This window comes from Anthonomus grandis, chromosome 16, assembly GCF_022605725.1.
Source record: "Anthonomus grandis grandis chromosome 16, icAntGran1.3, whole genome shotgun sequence".
Lineage (NCBI taxonomy): Eukaryota > Metazoa > Arthropoda > Insecta > Coleoptera > Curculionidae > Anthonomus > Anthonomus grandis.
The window spans coordinates 19,727,575-19,745,987 of NC_065561.1; the positions used below are offsets into that span (position 1 = coordinate 19,727,575).

The 18,413-nt window shown below is 33.0% G+C and overlaps 1 protein-coding gene across 1 annotated transcript; it reads right to left on the bottom strand.

The window, feature by feature from the left end:
• Window positions 1-15: 15 nt before the first annotated feature.
• Window positions 16-17,322, bottom strand: LOC126745654 (coatomer subunit beta'). Its single transcript, XM_050453592.1, has 15 exons — window positions 17,161-17,322; window positions 16,749-17,100; window positions 15,332-15,493; window positions 14,909-15,268; window positions 14,734-14,856; window positions 14,360-14,590; window positions 11,169-11,361; window positions 10,734-10,869; window positions 10,456-10,668; window positions 3,352-3,637; window positions 3,035-3,254; window positions 2,853-2,974; window positions 2,719-2,797; window positions 206-305; window positions 16-152 (listed from the first exon to the last, which is right to left on the bottom strand). The coding sequence occupies exons 1-15, from the start codon at window positions 17,161-17,163 to the stop codon at window positions 117-119; spliced, it is 2,616 nt and encodes an 871-aa protein (XP_050309549.1). The 5' UTR covers window positions 17,164-17,322; the 3' UTR covers window positions 16-116.
• Between the last annotated feature and the right edge of the window lie 1,091 nt (window positions 17,323-18,413).

Here is an 18,413-nt window from a genome sequence, read left to right on the forward strand (position 1 = left end):
AAAGAAACAACTGCGTATAATATTATACAATTTACTTAAAAATCTATACTTAACAATAGGAATGAACATAAACGTTATAATATTTGTAATACTAACTCCGGAGACTATAGGTGGCATTAGTCGCTTAACAGGTCATCATCGATATTTATGTCCTAAAAAATGTCATTCATAGAAATGTACCAGATAGAAAATGATGTTTACTTACAGAGGTATCAATATTGTCATCTAGATTCACACCGTCCAAGTCTAGATCTATATCGTCATCGTCGTCCTCTTGTAGTGTTGCAGGGCCAGTTGGTGGTGCTCTAAAACATAAGTTAAAAAATATTCAAATTCCTTTAATACCATATCAAGTCATATATCAGGACATTGAGGTTGTTAATTACTAAATCTAATATAGACGTCTTTTGTTAATATTAACATAAATCAAACGAGAAATACTAAAAAATAAATAGACTAATATTAATAAAATAATAAATCCTAACATTGAAGACATAAATACTAACGAACAAACGTTATTGACAGGTTCAAATTATAAAACTTAAGGATAAAATTGAAATTTATTAAAAAAATGTCTAGGCTTTACAACTAAGAGAAAGAGAATATAAAAAAGAAATCGCAGAACTTTTATGTCTTGGTAAAACAATGGATTGGAATTTTTTGAATTGAACCCAACACTGTATCCCAGCATTTGAAGTGAATGAATTCTTAATTTTTACAATTTGCCTGCGGTTGGTAAGGTATCCTCTAATATCCATGTTTTTCAAGTCGAGTGCTATGTTTCACAATATCAAAATCTTTTGGAAGATCCAGAAAAACCGCTTTGTATCAATCGTCGAAACTTTAGTACAAAATCTATTACCTCAGAAATAGCATCAGCAGCACTAAGCTTTTCTCTAAACCCAAATTTATTCTTTGAAATTAAATTTTTATAAAATTTAATAAATTTTTCTAGGATTTTATTCATTGTGCTTGTTAACGCTATGGGTCTATAGTTATTTATTTATTTGTTATTGTACTCATTCGTATACAGAGATTACAGTAGATATTTTAACCATTTTGGAATATATACCAGTACTAAGTATACATTGTACCAAGTGTTTCAGTGGTTTTAATAAAAACCATGATTGCTTTTAACAATTTCAATAGAAACACGATCCTCTCCTTCTACGGAATTTTCACTAAGTAAATCATTTTCTCTGATTGAAGTAAGAACCATGGAATCTCTGCTCTGTACATGCTCTTCCACTTTTTCTATTGGTACCTTTATTTTTATTTTAAATTTACCAGAAACTTACTGGATTAATTTCGTGCAGAAAATTAATTTCACCAGCAGCTATTCCCATCGAAGCATCATCGGCAAATTTTATGGTGATACCAGGTAATGGTGATTCATTAATGTAGAAATAATATTGCTGCAAATATGGATCCTTTTAGGTTCACCAGTATTTTCCTTTCGATTAAATAAGACATTGTTATTCGTAGACGATTTGCCTTAATTCTTAAATGATGTACTTTGGATTCAATAAATGTAGGATCAGGATTCAGGTCAAAAAATATACTATTCACAAAGCTCAACTGCTACTGATTCGGTAGTTTTTTCGGTCCAGAATCCGTGTCTAGGAGGCTTGTTAAAAAATCTCACAAGTCTCTTTCAACAATCTTGGAAGATATACTGAGAATTTATATTGACCTGTAGCTTTTAATAGCTTGGTGACAGCCTTTTTTAAAAACTGGAATTGCTTTAGCTATTTTTAACAAAGATGGAAATGTGCCTGATACCAATGTTGTATTAATAATGGTTGCCAACGGTTCAGCCACTTTTGCCACGGCTTTAATTATTTTTACTGATACTAAGTCAGTGCCAACTGATATGTGTCTTATTTTTAAGTTTCTTTGTTACTCGGTGGCTACTGTTGAAAAGTATACCGGGTGGTGCGTCGCCGAGCCGAACATAGGAAATCCCATGTAAATTTTAAGGGGGTCAATTATTGGCTTCCCTGTACATACGGAAAAAATGTAAGATAACTTTTTGAAGAGACCAATCTGGCAAACCCCCGTGCAAAGTTTCAAAAAATTTTAATAAGCGAATCTTGAATTATTCAATTAAATCTAATTGCTCGGTTCAGGTAAAACCAGACACCGGCAAACAATTTGTCATAAGGCTTTGTCAAATCTGACATACAGCCGAATACTTGGTGGGGAAATAAACTGAAAACATTCCAGATACTGCTCTAAAACTGTTTTCCGCATAATGCCACTTAATTATGGCTATTTTTTCGTCGACTGAATAATTCATACTTGTTTTCAAATATCGACCGTCACTGATTTATTGACACTTTTCCTCACGTCAGTGACAACATTTATTTTACTGGTGCCCGTTTGGTTTTACCTGAACCGAAAATTTGCTAATTTTGCAATTACATTTAAATGGATAATTCAAGATTCGCTTATTAACATTTTTTGAAACTTTGCACGAGGGTTTGCCAGATTGGTCTCTTCAAAAAGTTATCTTAAATTTTTTCTATAAAATGTATAGGGAAGCCAATAATTGACCCCCTTAAAATTTACATGGGTTTTCCTATGTTCTGCTTTCGCCGGATTTGACAATTTTTTTCGGATCATAATTGATATTTGCCAATTTTAACGATTTTTTTATCTAATTTTATATCGCGTGACAAAAATAAAATCCGGGCTTTATTGAATATTCAACTTTACCTTGAGGCAGTTGGCACCATCTCCTGCTCACCGGTTTTTCCCTCACGTTGTTTTTGAGCGACGATAGCCTCGGCCAAACCTAAAAAAGTAACACAATGAGTTTGTAAATTAGGAAAAATCTATAAAACATTTACCAGGGAACAGGTTTTCATATTGCTTGGGATCGGCCAAACTTTGCGCGGCTTTCTCGTTACTCTCCGCCAATTTTAACTTCCAAAGGTTGACTACGTCCGATATTTTATCCGGTAGATACGATCTAAAACCCAACGCGTCGTTTTTGTTTTGACCTAAATTGTTTCTTTTTTTTGACACGCACCTTGCGAAAAACGCGGCCTCCGGTAACCGTCCGGTTTCAATAAGAATATCCAGACACCGTTGCAGATCGCCCAATAACAAATGCGACAGGAACGACAAGTTGTATTTGCCCTCCTGCTGGGTGGATTCCGCCAAGTATTCGACCAAGTTTTTATCACCTGCGCTGGTGGCCAACAGGAGTAGACCCCCGTAGTCTTGGGCTTTTTGCATACATTCCTTAGCTAAAACGTACACAATGCACATGGCCTTTTATTAATTTCAAATCAGATAATAGTAGATTCGTCAAGATTTAGATTTAGATTTACTTGTAGAACTTACCCAATTCTAAATTATTAGTGCTGGCAGCCAACTCGCCCAATTGACTCCACTTCTGCGGATTGTTGGCCTCGACCGCCAACGCCCTGGCCGTGTTTAAATCCTCCAACGCCACGGCCAACTCGAATTTGTGTTCGGGATCGGTGGACACGGCCAACGCCTGCTGCTTGAATCCTTGCTTCTCCAGGAAATGTGCGACTCGCGTTCTGTGCTCCTTCGGGATAGACGGTAACACCCGGTCGGCGGTTTCGAAATCTTTACGCATTACCGCGGTCTGATACTCCAGAACCTAAAATTAAATCGACTGCTTGTTATGCACGACATTATTGTATAGATTCAGCTCAATTGTGAGTTCATATTGATACCAAAGGGTGTAAAAAATGCAGAATTTTATAAAAGCGTAATTGTTTTATTCATTTCAGTTTTCCTAATATTACAACTTAAACCTAATTTAAATATTGAAAAAAATGCTGTGTGATTGCATTATTCCTACTGTAATTTTATATACATGCATAACTAAAGAATACATAAAAATGCAAAATTGTCGATGCAGATTAATATATGGAATTAAAAGTCGTGATCGTATATCACATAAAATAAACCAATTGGCTGACTGTGTCAAATAGGTGCAACTCTCATATAGCAAATTTTGTACACAACATTATTATAGTGCCATCCTCAACATTTCTAGAGGTTCAGTACATAATTTAAATATAAGAAATCCAGGATTCTTCACCATGACTAAATTTAAATCTGCCTTATTCAAAAGATCTTTCCTATTTAATGCTATCGAATATTATAACCATATACGAAATAAGTTTAAACTTTTTAATGTAAATAAAAATTTAGGAAATACAGTAGTGGTCAAAAGTAGATATGACAAAGTATTATTTTCATATAATTGTTTAAAGATTTACCCACAGGTCCTCTAGATTTTAAATTATTGTTATTTGTAAGGCGGTCTATAAAAAGATACCAATAAATTTCAGTTAAATATTTTGCTTGCTATCAGATAAAGCAATAATATAAATATAGCTGGTCAAAAGTAGATAGACAAAAACAATTTTGGAACAATTTTTTTGTCTAGATATTTATAAAATAAAATTAGTATAGTATTGCTTCTCTTTAACTCAAGGTTTAGCGGAATTAGATTCTCTCTTGATCTAAGACAACGCATTATTAATGCATATCGCGTGGGTGATCGTCAAATTGATATTGCTCGTAGATTTGATGCTAAAAGAAAAGCTGTTTGGGCAATTATCAAAAGATATGAAAGGACAGGATCATTAGAGCCAAAAAATAAATCTGGTCGACCAAAAAAAAAATGGACATTAGAGCTGTACGCAAATTAAAACAAATTAGCCAGAATAACCCTTTCATGACTTCTCGTCAAATTCAGATAGAATTACAGGCTCTAGGGATTTGTAATGTGTTCTCAAGGACTGTAAGACGAAGGTTGGTAGAAGAGAATCTATTTGCACGTAGGCCAGCAAAAAACCATTGCTTTCAAAAAAGAATCGCTTAGCCCGATTGGAATTTGCCCGTCAGCATATACACTGGACAAAGCATGAATGGAAACGTGTTTGCTGGAGCGACAAATCGAAGTTTAATTTGTTTAATTCAGATGGAATTCAATATGTTAGACGTCCTTCTGGCCAGCGTTCGAATCCCAAGTACACAAAACCCACAGTTAAGCATGGAGGTGGATCACTGATGGTTTGGGGTTGCTTCTCAGGTTATGGAATGGGCCCGTTACATCGCATAGAGGGCATAATGGACAGGTTTATGTACAGGGATATTCTCAGAGATGTTATGTTGCCCTATGTCGAAGACAATTTACCATTGAGATTCCAGTTCCAGCAAGATAATGACCCGAAGCATTCCTCCAAAATTATGAAGCAATTTTTCGAAGAAGAAAAAATACCAGTTTTAAAATGGCCATCCCAGTCACCCGATCTTAATCCCATCGAAAATTTATGGGAAATTGAAGATCGTGATATTAGGGATACAAACTATTCAAATAAAGGTGAATTATTCTAACGGTTGCAACAGAAATGGAAAAATATTGATTTTAAACTCATAGACAATCTTATTGAATCAATGCCACGTAGATGTCAGGCTGTAATAGACAATAATGGGTATTTTACAAAATACTAATATTGTAGATGGTTTAGTTTGTAATTTAAAAAAATACTTCGAAAAAAAAAAGAAAATTGGTTATTTTTTAAATTTGTCTATCTACTTTTGTCCAGCGTATATTTAGTTATTTTTAATTATTTACCAAATTAGGTGATTGTTTCTAAAGAATGTTTTATTATTTTTATACATGTTTATGTTGCCCATAATATACTTAAATATCTTTATTATAGAATTTTTATTTCCTTTGATTTTTTTTTAAACCATTTGTCTATCTACTTTTGGCTGTATCTATCTCAAAAAAACAAGCATAGGTTAGCATCACATCATGGATATAGGGTTTTTTAAATTTGGATTTCAATTTTCTTTCGTCCAATTAACTTGTCTTAAATTGTATATCTTATAATAAATAGATATATTTTAAATAGGTCTCTGCACCACGTACCCCTAACATTAAATTACATTTTATAATTTTTTTTTCTCTTACTATATTATTTATTAACCATGTATCATATAACAGCTCTATAGAATAAAATCTTATTTTTATTATTGTCGGTTTATATGCGATTTTTTATGGTTATGTAAGAGTAGCACTTAGCACTAGACGAACGAATAATGGCGAACATTATTTGAAAATCTGAATAATGAATTATTGAAATAAAAAGTTTTCATTTGTAATATTTTGATAAATGTAATACCCACTACTACAAAATATTAAATGTTACAAAAAAAACACACAACCTCAAACCAATCCTATACTAGGATCTTACATTTAAGATTATTTTTTAAAAACTGCAAACTCTTTGCAAAAAAAATCTAAAATATAATGAGTACAATGCAAGTTGGCAGCTTTAATCATTCTAACGGAGCATTTTGATAATAATTAGTTCTGCAATAAGGAATATAGAATAACTCATAGGTTCTAAGTTGGCAAAGGAATGAGTAGATCTTGAGAGTTGCAGAGATTATTTACAATCTTGTAAATAGTCAAAATATATTTTTTCCAATTCTAAGATTTTAAAATGTAAACAAGCATCAGACCAAATATGATTCTCAATGAGAAAGTGAGTACTGTAACAAATGATTCTCAAAAACTGACTCTGTATCTTTTCAAATCTGTCGATATTATTCTTGTATCTAGGACTCCAAGTGTCTGAGGCAAACTGGAGTCAGACGCATATAAATAATAGTTATCATGGTCTTATGATTATGTAAGTCAGCACACTGTTTCGCAATTATCCCAGTATTCTATTGCAATCGTTAACTAGTTTATCAATATGCCAGTTAAAAGACATTTTGGGGCTAAATAGGACACCCAAGTCCAAGTGAGACTCTTTCCAAAACACTACCACCAAGTTTAATAATTTGAGATTTACAGGAAAATGCACCTTAAAGATAGATACAGAAGAAAGAAGATAAAGTCGTAGAAAATAATGCTAACGAATGCCTAAAATATTAGACGGATATCGTTTTCACTAGAATTTCCAGGGATGATATGAACTCCACTACCTGAAGTTAAAAAAAAATCCAATCTTTCAGACAAATAAAGATTCAAATCATTTACTTAACAGTAAAAAAAACTCCTTTCAGCTTCTCTCTAACAAATTTTCAAAGTGGTCTATATGTGTATACTCTCATATGCATTATATAGATTAATTGAGAGAACGAATTTTCAAATAAATACCTTGCCTGATCCACACATTGGTTTTAAGAAAAAAAAACCTCACAAAATAATTCTCTTAAATGTCTGAATTAACTGAAATTATTTTACCTATTCCAGGTAGTAGATAAAGAAAAATAATTGAACCCGGAGAGGCCTGCATGATATCGTTTTCCTTTAAAATTCTAGAAAATATTTCAAAGAGTACTGCCTGGAATATAAAAATTGTTAAAAGCTTCAAGAAGTAAATTGTATGTACCCTCTAAAATGAGTCAAAAGACTCTAGTTTCTTAGTAGATGGTTTTGAAACAAATACATTTTTAAAAAAATTATCATTTATATTTTAGGAGTTAAACAAAGAATGCCAATCAATCATGTTTAGTTCTGTTTGTATGTCGCTGTAGCCTGTCTGTTTTAGCAAGTTTCGATATAGATTTATTTTTTGTTAAGTCCTTTTTCATTCTGTTCCCCAGTTCAACCATGAGAGGAGAATTTTCTCTATTATTCAATGCAATAATTAATTTTCACAGACTCCAGGTTCAAATGTCTAAAAATATTTTAAAACCAGAATTATTTCCCTTTTCGTTATGTCTCGTTGACATCAGTTTAATCTCAATTTTGCTAATGGTTAATTCAAGGGTATTATTTCCTTTTCTCTTCCTGGGGTCTTGATCAAGTCATTCTATTGTACTTCGAAGGAATTTGAGGTAAACTTTCCTAAATTCTTGATGTCGCCAATCTTTCTTCATTGAACTGGTTGCCCTTTATAAGGCTTGAGCATATTATTTACTGTAAGAATCAACCTTGGAGTTAAGCCGCTCAATTTCCTATTTCATGTTGACACAATTCTCATTAGCTTATTCTGTAAATCTTCAGGTGTCTTCTGTATGTTACCTACTTGCTTAACGGTGTTTAAACAGCCTTCGCATAAAATATGGAACGATTCGAGATTGTGTCATAAATGCTCTTATGTCACTGGCGGTCAGTTCTGCATACACAGATCGCATGGCCCTCTAAAAAGATTTTTAACAATCCGATCTGTAGTAACATCGACATAGACACAGAATTTCTGATACTTAAAACGCATTCCCATTATGAAGTTTTTCTTTCAAAGTTCAAACCGAAGGTTTTTTTACTGGTCCAAAACTTTTGATAACCAATAATTCACCTCTACCGTCGGCAAAATATTTGTTTGCCTGTAAAATATTTTTTCCATTATTATGTACACCTATTGTGGCTACTCAGTAGACAATATAGAATAATTAATTTATTTAATTTTAGTCAAACTGCGAATGCAATGCGTCGAAATAATGCTAAAAGATCTATGGGCGGAATTGAAACAGTCCATTGAGCTCGCTGCCGACAGGGTAAATCCCGACGAAAACCTGTCAAGGAAACCATGGATCAACTCAAAATACGTGGGAAACAATTCTAGAACGAAATTATTTGAAAAGTAAAGGGATACAGGCAATTGAAGACCAAGAGTCATATAAAGACCTAAGCAAAACTTTGAACTTGAATTGGGAAAAATGCATAAGTCGCCTCAATATGCGAGGAAACAAATGGGTTGAGTTTTAAAGTGTTCTATGATTGTGTTCAACAATGTACCCTATTCTAAGGCACCATTATAAGAAATTTTTGGGTCTAAAAATTGATGATGTGCTTAAATTTCAAGACCATATTAACAAGATATGTAATAAGGTTTTGTTCCTTATATATCTTACAGACTGCAAGTTTTATAATCAAAAATCATAAAAACGAAGACAATTCTTTTGGTACTAGGCTCACTTACCGTTTCAGGTTAATGAGCAAATAAAAAAGTGATTTGTTTATATGAATAAGAAAATCTTTTAACCACCTTCCTCTTGAAATTAGATCAATAGACTGTCCTGATAGATTGAAGATCTTTAAAGAAAATGTTGGTCTCAAAAGCTCATCGCAAATAGCCTACTTTTCTTTTATATAACTAGTTCATCGTATAATTGATAAGTTTTTTTTATGTATTTTAATGTTTTAAATCTTCAATGTATATTCTATGTACTTCCCATTTTTATACTCAATAATGTCGTTCTGTACTCTGTAAAATTTGCATTTTATTAGGATTATTTTAACAAGGCTTTGTTAACAACTCTGTGATAATAAAGGTCTTTTTTTAATTTGAGGGTATCGAAAAACATGCAAATCAAAATCAGCCTCGGGATCTATTTAAAAAAGTGCAGATGCTCTCAAAAACCTTTGAACCTCAATACATATTTTCCTATAAGAGACTCCACTGGGGTCAGACCGATTACGACACCTGAAATCGTAGGAAAATGGCCTCAACACTATGAGAATCTCATGGCATCTGAGGCGATTAACGTACAGGAAAACCTCCCGCTCCAGTTTTAGATGCATGAACCCTCATTCCTAAGGGAAGAAGTAGAGAAAGCACTCAAAAAACTTGAACACAGAAAATTGCCCAGCTCAGCTGATAATATCGTCGCGGAGATGTTAAAATGTACTGGTCGCAAAGGTGTCACCCTGACAAGAAATTGGCAAAATACTATACAGAAAAAGGCCCAAAAGATGAAAGCAGTAACTACAGAACCATCGGCCTAATGACTCAAGAGCTACGTTGTTCCTAATATAGCCCCAGAATATGCAGACCTTAAATGCGAGACAGATAATTGAAAAGCTATTTGAATATAAAGTCCCAGGCTATGATGTTTCCTGGATTACAGCGAGGCTTTCGACACAGTACCGCAATAAGCTGTGGTACATTTTGAAACAAATAGAACAAGTAAGCCTGGACTGCGAACTGCGGCTTAATAGAGCCAAATGTCATCTGATGATTATAGATCGGGTAGGTATGATTTTTTCCACCCATACAGCTAATTTAAAACACAGAAATAAACGACGAAGAAGTTATTTATCTAGGCACGAACATAAAAAATATCGTAAGGTGGAATCAAAAGAAGATGATCCAGAGGAAAGTCAAATAAAAGATCTCACACAAATGTCCGTATCAGAAGTAATGCTTCCATGATTAAGTGACGACGTCTGAAAACCGATAACGACTGAAGAGAGAGAGAATTGTTGGATTTAATGGAATGACAATGATCAGGATGCGTAAAGAGCAACCTGGAATAAAATTGAGCCAGAGAGGTACTTTGTTCCAGACCGATAGATGACTCGAGGCCAGTCGAAATAAGGCTGAATGCAATATATAGTTTAAAAAATGTAAAACTCGTCCTTATTATGTGTATTTGGGTATTCGAGTTTCAAGAATATTTTCTTAGCAACGTTTAAAACATTAACATTTTTAGGCTTACCGAAAGTAAGAGTTGATAACTGACTACACCGAGCTCCTTGTCTACTAAATACAACCGGTCGTCTTTCGGCACGTAACCCAAGAGGTAAAGGGGTCTATCCAAATGGGCAATCGTCACCAATTCCCCACCGACAAAGTAATTAATCCGATTTACGGCGTTGGTGTAGATGAAACAGTCTCCCACCCACAATCCGGTCCGGACCGTTTCGCTAACCTGGAAATTTTCATTTTTTTTTTTTAGTTGATAACTGCTCGTTTTTTGCTGTTTGTTTTTTATACCTCGCCTAAAACGTCGAATGCCGATTCGACCCCATCCTCTGCTACCTCGTTATTTTCACGGGCCTTTTGTACTTGATCCGAGTCGAAAGACAGTATGTAGTAGCTATCATCAGTCGCTAGGCACACTAAATTTCCGCTAAAAAGGCAACAATTTGCATTAAAATGTAAATTACAATAGTCATATATCAATAGTCTGTAATTGAATCCAATCAAGTTAAGCCTAGTGATAAACAGAACTTTCTCAAATGCAACTTTCCCCTGTATATCTAAGTTATCGTTTATTTTGAACAAAGTTATTAAGGGTGGTTCAATTTGAAATGAGAGTATAAGTATATCGGTTTTTTTCATTAATAAGTCCACTAAATTCTGCTCTATGAAACTTATAATTTAAATCGTTGAAATTTAAACCCTAAGGACCCTTAACTTAACTCTTACCTGTCAGACCAATGAACCGCTTTCGGTTGAATCTCAATACGTCGCACCAATTCCAACGATTCCCAATCGTAAAAACTCAGACCCGCTACTGACTTTACGCCCAGCAGGTAACCCCCGAAAATACCGTCTGCAGAGGCGTCCGGCTTGAAATGCTTCCTCTCCTTGAAGTTCTTGAAAATGCGAATCGTCGAACCTAACGATAATATGATTTAATGTTATTAGGTACATAAGAGATTCGGTCCAAAAAATAAAAGTTTAACGTAATGGAATTTCTCTTAGATTTCTTCCAGGCAGTCGAAGAAATTCAAGCAGAATTCCACTATTTACTTCTTCATGGAAAATTGAATAAATATAGGTTTAACTGCTAAGAAAAATAGATTTCCACTTTTACTAGAGACGATTGTTAGATCATACTACAACATAAACAGTCAATGTTTAGGAATAATCACTCTTGTGACAATGACATGACAAATTAGTTATTAGTGTATTTGTGGATCTTCAACGTGCTTTTGCGACAATACCTTACATTCTTATTAAAAAACTGTTCTCTTATGGTGTATGTAATATAGCTTTGGACGGGATTAAAAATTAACTGGATAAAAAGTATAATAGAGTGTGTATAAAACAAAATTCTTCAACTAAAATATAAAGTATTATACGTGTATCACAAGGTAGTGTAAAAAAATTCGTAAATTTAACTGCAGATAGGTCTTTTAAGTTTTTTTGTAAAAATAAATTGAAACTAAATGAATCAAAGGCAAATGTATGTTAATTGGTACCAAAACAAACAAATTTTTAGATCAAGGGTTTAAGTGTTAAAATTAATAAATCAAAACTTGAGTTTCTCACTGAAATAAAATGTTTAAGGTACTCGTAAATTAACAATTTAATTTTCATGGACATGTAATTATATTCGTAAAAGAAAGTTAAGTTTTTTCGAAGAATTTCATTTTTCTCAATAGACTCAAATGTCAGTATACAATACAGTGATTTTAACGCACTTTAATTACTGTTCCTCATTGCTTATATCACGCTGTCAGGAACATATAAATCAAATAGGACTTCAACAAAATGAAGTAATAGGAATTGTTTTTAACTGTAATAAATAAACAACTATCAATCAGATGCTTCCTGTGAATCAGACTATTCTTATGGAATTTTTTTTTTAATATATAAAGTAGAGCACGGATTTATGCCACAATATCTGCAAAATTTTTGAGGGAAAACGGCCAACTTTCAGCAACATAATAAAAAATCAAAAAATTATTTATCATTATCATATATCAAGAGTTAGATCAACTTTTTTAAAGAAATCTCTTTTTCAATTTCAATTCTCTTCGATTAGAAGCCAAAAATGCAAGTAATCTAAAGTTATTTACTAAACATGTTATAATCACTTATTCAGAAGTAGTGTAGTATTAATCTAGATAGGTTTTATTTATTTTTGTACTACTAAATTTACCAAATTGAATGTTTTATTAGCCAATGCTACATAAAGTATATTTTTATTATTATTATTCTTATATAAGGAAGGAAAAAATCCTTTTCCTTTGTCTAAGCTACGTCACTTCTAAGTTAACTAGATACTAAATATCCTCTCTAAGTTATTGAAAATATATAAAAAACTGCCTGGAATTGAATTGTCGTTTTCCAATCACTTAATCTTTGAATATAGAAATATATAAAAAGTAACATCTAAGTTTAGTGAAAAGTATCACAATCTATATCATTCAATAGACAAACTCCATATCACTCAAAATCAAAGTAGTTTATGTAACACTTTCACAAAACTTCTAAGTAATATAAGACCATGATTGAAGAAAGAACAATTTACAAAATAGTGTTGGCAAATTTAAGCTGAAAATCTCTCATCCACTGATAGTTATATTCATCACTTCTAAATGCAGCAACAATCAAACATTTAATTTAGATATTTTCGAAATTTGTAGACAAGCATCTCTTAAAACTTCACACACTTGATATCTTGTCGAAGGACACAAAAAGTCTGTTCTGGTTTCTTTAAATTATTCGATATGATTTCGGTAAGTGAAGGAAACATTTAATGTTAGACCTTAATATAGTAGTAAAGGATACATTCTACAATTTACTAATTGTGCAAGAAAATCGGTCTTAGAATTGACATAGTACTTGGTTTTAGGAAGCAAATAGGACATATTATATAAAAAAGGGAAAATTAGCAGATTCTTTAGCGTTAAGTTAGTTTAACAATTGTGATATTTCGTACGGACCATGTCTCATAAAATATAATCCTGTGTCACATAAGCTACACGAAGCCAAATTGCTGGATATGCAGATACACTATATAATGCCACTCATCATTCATTAAACTAATAAATGCAAAGTGAGGTGCACCATATTAAAATTTATAAGCATATTTTCGAAATGTATTACTCATGACTCATAAAACTATACCTTATTAGTTTAATTGTATAGGGGTTTGTTTAACTATACATTTACTTGCTATTGTATTGATTGTTGCAAAAAAGGAACGATATTATTAGATATTATTATAATACACCTATAACTCATTAATATTAAACTTCCTATGTATTTGTTTTTTCTCTATAATCGGCGAAGTCCTGGAGAAAACTAAGATTTCTTTTGAGGGATAAATTGTTCTATTAGTGAGTACATTATATCATAAAATAAAGTTACTATTTCATTAGTTGTGTTATTGCTAACCAAAACCTCCATGGAGTATTATTCTTTACAAAAATGATCAAAGCTAATATCAGCTATCTCCAAAAATTGTCTCTATTGCAGGTTTTACAACAATTAAATTTGAATTAGTAAATACCAGATCTGAAAGAATTCCACTGTTGCTAAAGATCTATATAGTTGGCAATAATACGTACTGAGTCCTTATGTTAATTTAAACCAGTTTTAAAAGCATTTCACTTAGGTTATGGTTAAGTGTTTAGTTATTAGTTTAATTATTTACTTTTATAATTTTATCCTTAGCTGAAGTTATACTCCTTTTAATGTTATCTCTTTTTACCATTAGAAATTGTGTTTGCATATTACTTTTTACACTCTTCAATTATTGTAGATTATTCAGTTATTTATTACCATATTCATATATTTTTTATGTGTGCTAAATAAATACTTTTTAAATTTTAAGGTTCACTTTTAACTGACGGGAAAACCTTAGCAGCAATCAAGTTTCTTACCTGATTCCCTTATCGCATATTCGCTGGAATCCTGTGCCCAAACGAACTCTTGGGCACTACCAAAGGCCTTGTTCCTTAGAGCCATCGCTGTGTAAATTATATACTCTCCATCCCCACACACCACTACGAATCTACCATTGGGATTGTGCTGAATCGTTTGGGGGTAAATTTCACATGCACCCATATCTTTGACTGCTACCGGTAAACGTTCTCCGTCTCTTATTTCTGCACCTAGACAAATGATTCCAAAGATGTTGTAATTTATTCTTTTTTAAAACCAGAAAACAACACTACCGGCCCATTTTTAAGACAATTTTAATTACAATGACAGGAATACTTTTAGTGTTAGGATAAATATCAAAATCTACACTTACCTTCCGGTAAGGCCTTCAGGTTAGCCTGCTGCAACTCACAATGGCGAGCCCAAATGATTTTTCCACCATTAACGTCCATACTGACCGCCGGTTCTTCTCTTCCCACCTTCACCATAATGCTCCCTAATTATTCCTATAGTTATAAATTTAAACACTCAAAAAGCAACTTGTTTACCTTCATCGTAACCTATAGCCACGTTATTGGAACCCTTCAGACAAGTTATGGCCCAAACCCTTTCGAACCCATAATTTAAACTGCTCTCTAACCGATGTGTGTTGGCGTGCCACACCCTGACGGTGCCATCTTCGCTACCAGTGAGTACCACAGGCAACTCCGGATGAAAACACACGGCCGTAACGTTTTCAGCGTGACCCTCTAAAGTCTGAACGCACGTTTTATTTTGATAGTCCCAGATTTTGACGAGCCTATCGTCCGCTCCGGAAATAAGGTAAGGCTTATCTCCTGCATGATAATAATCCACGCAATTCACACCCTTTTCGTGACCCTCTAGGGTGAAGTTGGCCTGAGGAGAACCTGCAGGATGAAGCATTAAAAATTACTTCTTAAATGTAACAGTCAGGCAATGGTAATTCTTACCTAATTGCCACACTTTGATGGTACGATCTAAAGAAGCACTGGCAAAAGTGTTATTGTCTTTTGGATTTATAGCGATCTGCATGATGTAATGGGAGTGCCCTTCGAACACTTGTTGGCATGCCCACGCTTTATCCCAGTTCCATAGTTTAATAAGCATATCATCTAAAAGAGGAGAAGTTGACACTTGGTATAGCAGGATCCCTCTTATTTATATCTTCTACTAGGACAAAAGAATTGGAAAAGGCAACACTGCAGAATCTAAATAGAAATAACTGTAGCACCTTTAGACTGGGAAATTAATTAAACCCCAGAATAATATGGCCTAATTTAACAATGAATAAACATGAGCATAATAATCAGACAACAATTTTTTTTGTCTCAGTTTACTAATACATGAACTTAGTGCACTATCAAACATAATTACAAAAAACTTGTTAAAGATCACCTGATTTATATCACCATCATTAATATTTAATACCAGATCAGATTCATTAAAGCAAGTACTAAACAAGTACAAGTAAAAAAACCAAGCACCTACTCAATGCATAATCCTGACAATCTCTTAGTTTCAATTAAACTCAAATTTATTTATTTCCACTACATCATGTACCATTGCCATATTAATTTAATGTATCTTCCAGGAATTCTTGTACAGAGTAATATGCCTTTTCTATAAATAGGATAGGAATTTTCTGACACTTATTTGGACTTGACATATATTTAAAGCATTTTTGAAAGAAAGTAGATTGATGCCTAGGATATAAAATTAAATTAAAAGGATATAAAGTTTGCAAATGTAAAATTGGTCTCTGTTTTTTATATATGAACTCCATTAATTTTTTATTATTTGCCCCAAGAAGTCCTTATTTTATTAAAGGCATTATTATATAAACAAGTTCTAATTAATAATTAGTTCTTTTAATCCCAGTTTATAGTTGGCACACATTCCTATGAATCTGGGAACAGTTAACAAGTCCGAGTGAAAAAGAAATATCAACATATTTATTTAGAATTTTATCGACTAACATCAGCACTATTTTCCTTATTGGTCAAATCATTCCAGGATTCATGCTGTAAGAAACTTTTAAAATTTAATAATATATTGACCTCCTTAATAAAATTTCAAATGTATTTATACTGCTTGTCTTTTATGGCTAATGTCTTAAGAGGTAAAGTAACATATTGCACTATCAAATGATCATCGATAATTGTGAATCCTGGAATAATTCTTTATACATGATCAGACTTTTTGTGTCTATATATAAGCATGTCATTTAAATAAGTAAATCAAAATTTACGTACAAACAATATCATGATTACAATTCTGTAATTATATGCCAATACTTTCCCCAATAACCACAAAGACCCTGAACCCTTGCTCACACGTAACTAACTGTTTTAATTCTCTCCTACTTACCGCTGCTGGTTAAAATATAAGGCTGAGTGGGATGAACAACGATACACCTCACATAATCCGAATGCGCTTCGAATTTATGAACCCTTTCCAAGGTGTTATAATTGAAAACCCTTAGTTGCATGTCATCGGAACCGCTGACAACCCAGTTCTTTCTCGGGACAAACTTGGCAGCTCGTACCGGCACATCGCACACCTCAAAAGTCTTAAGCAACTGCTGATTATCCAAATTGAATACATTTACGACCCCACTGTATAGGGCACATAACATCCAGGGTTCCGTGGGATGTAAATCTACAGCCTTCACCCTATCGGATCTTGCGGTTAGTTTTCTTTTTATGTCAAGTCTTAAGGGCTGAAATTGATGATTTTATTATTATATATCAGTATAGGCAGTTTTATTGAGTATTATTACCATCTTGTGTGCTGTTTATTATTATAGTTAGTTAATTATTTACTATAGGGCTTTATGTAAAATTTTGAAAACTTGACACGGAGATATAAACACATCAGCAAACTGTCAATGTCATTAATATAACCTCACTTTTGGGTGAGGTGACGTGTGACCGATGAAGAAATAGCTCTTCTGATTGGTGAGATTTGAACGGAAGAATGGCGGGAAAAAACATAACCTAACTAACATACACATACAACAACAGAGCAAGGTAATAAGCAAAGTTTGTCCATAAACATCACACTTAAACTGCAGTATGATGGTATTATCTTATCGGCCTATAATCCTGGGCAAGGAAAGGAAAGTCCTACATGAAATCCTTATGATGCCATAATATGGTAGTATCATCAGCAAATTGAACTGCTTGGTTATGTAGAAGAAACAGAACCCAGATCTTTTATATAAATTAAAAAAATGGCTTTAAGTTGAGGACATCATATTTAAGCCCTACTTTTCAACAAAGTTCTCTCTTAATGTGACTAGACAAGTATGAGTGAAGCCACACACTTGAACACAGACTTATCAGCTTTCCTGTTAAGAAATACTTAATATGATATTCTGATACATTGTAAATTGATGTTCCTATATATTCAAGAAGCCCTGGAAGTCCAATATATTACCAAGTTATTAATAAACAGGTTACAAGGTAAAATAGCTGTTCTGGGGTTCCACCTCTCCCCAGAATCAGCAATAAGATGCTTGAAACTGTACTATTTCCAGAATTCTATAGGAAATATACAATATTTTTCAGCAAATTAAGTAGGGAATAAAATAAGTTAGGCAAACTACTGTGGGTCACTGCTGTGGCAAGTTGCAAGTACTGCAAAATAGAGCTATGGTAACTATTTTAAATTGAAGTAAAAAAGAACAAAGTTCTAAATATCAACTTCTTTTATTTATTTGTAAAAAGAGTACATACTTGCAGGGTTTATATTAAAAGAAATAATGAGATTCATAATTATCGGACAAGGCAACAGCACAACTTTTATGTAAACACTATATAAAAAGGTCTTCCACCCCTTTTGGTGTATTCGACAAGGGTCTCTGTGACTTAAAATCATTAAAAAGTCAGTTATAAAATTTTTATCTCATAATGTTGTTAAGATTCTTTGGTTCCTATGTGTATAGGCTTTGTTACATTAAGATTGTTATTACCTATAGGAGTTTTTGTGATTTAAAATTGATTATGCCTTATTATATTATAATGTAAGCAA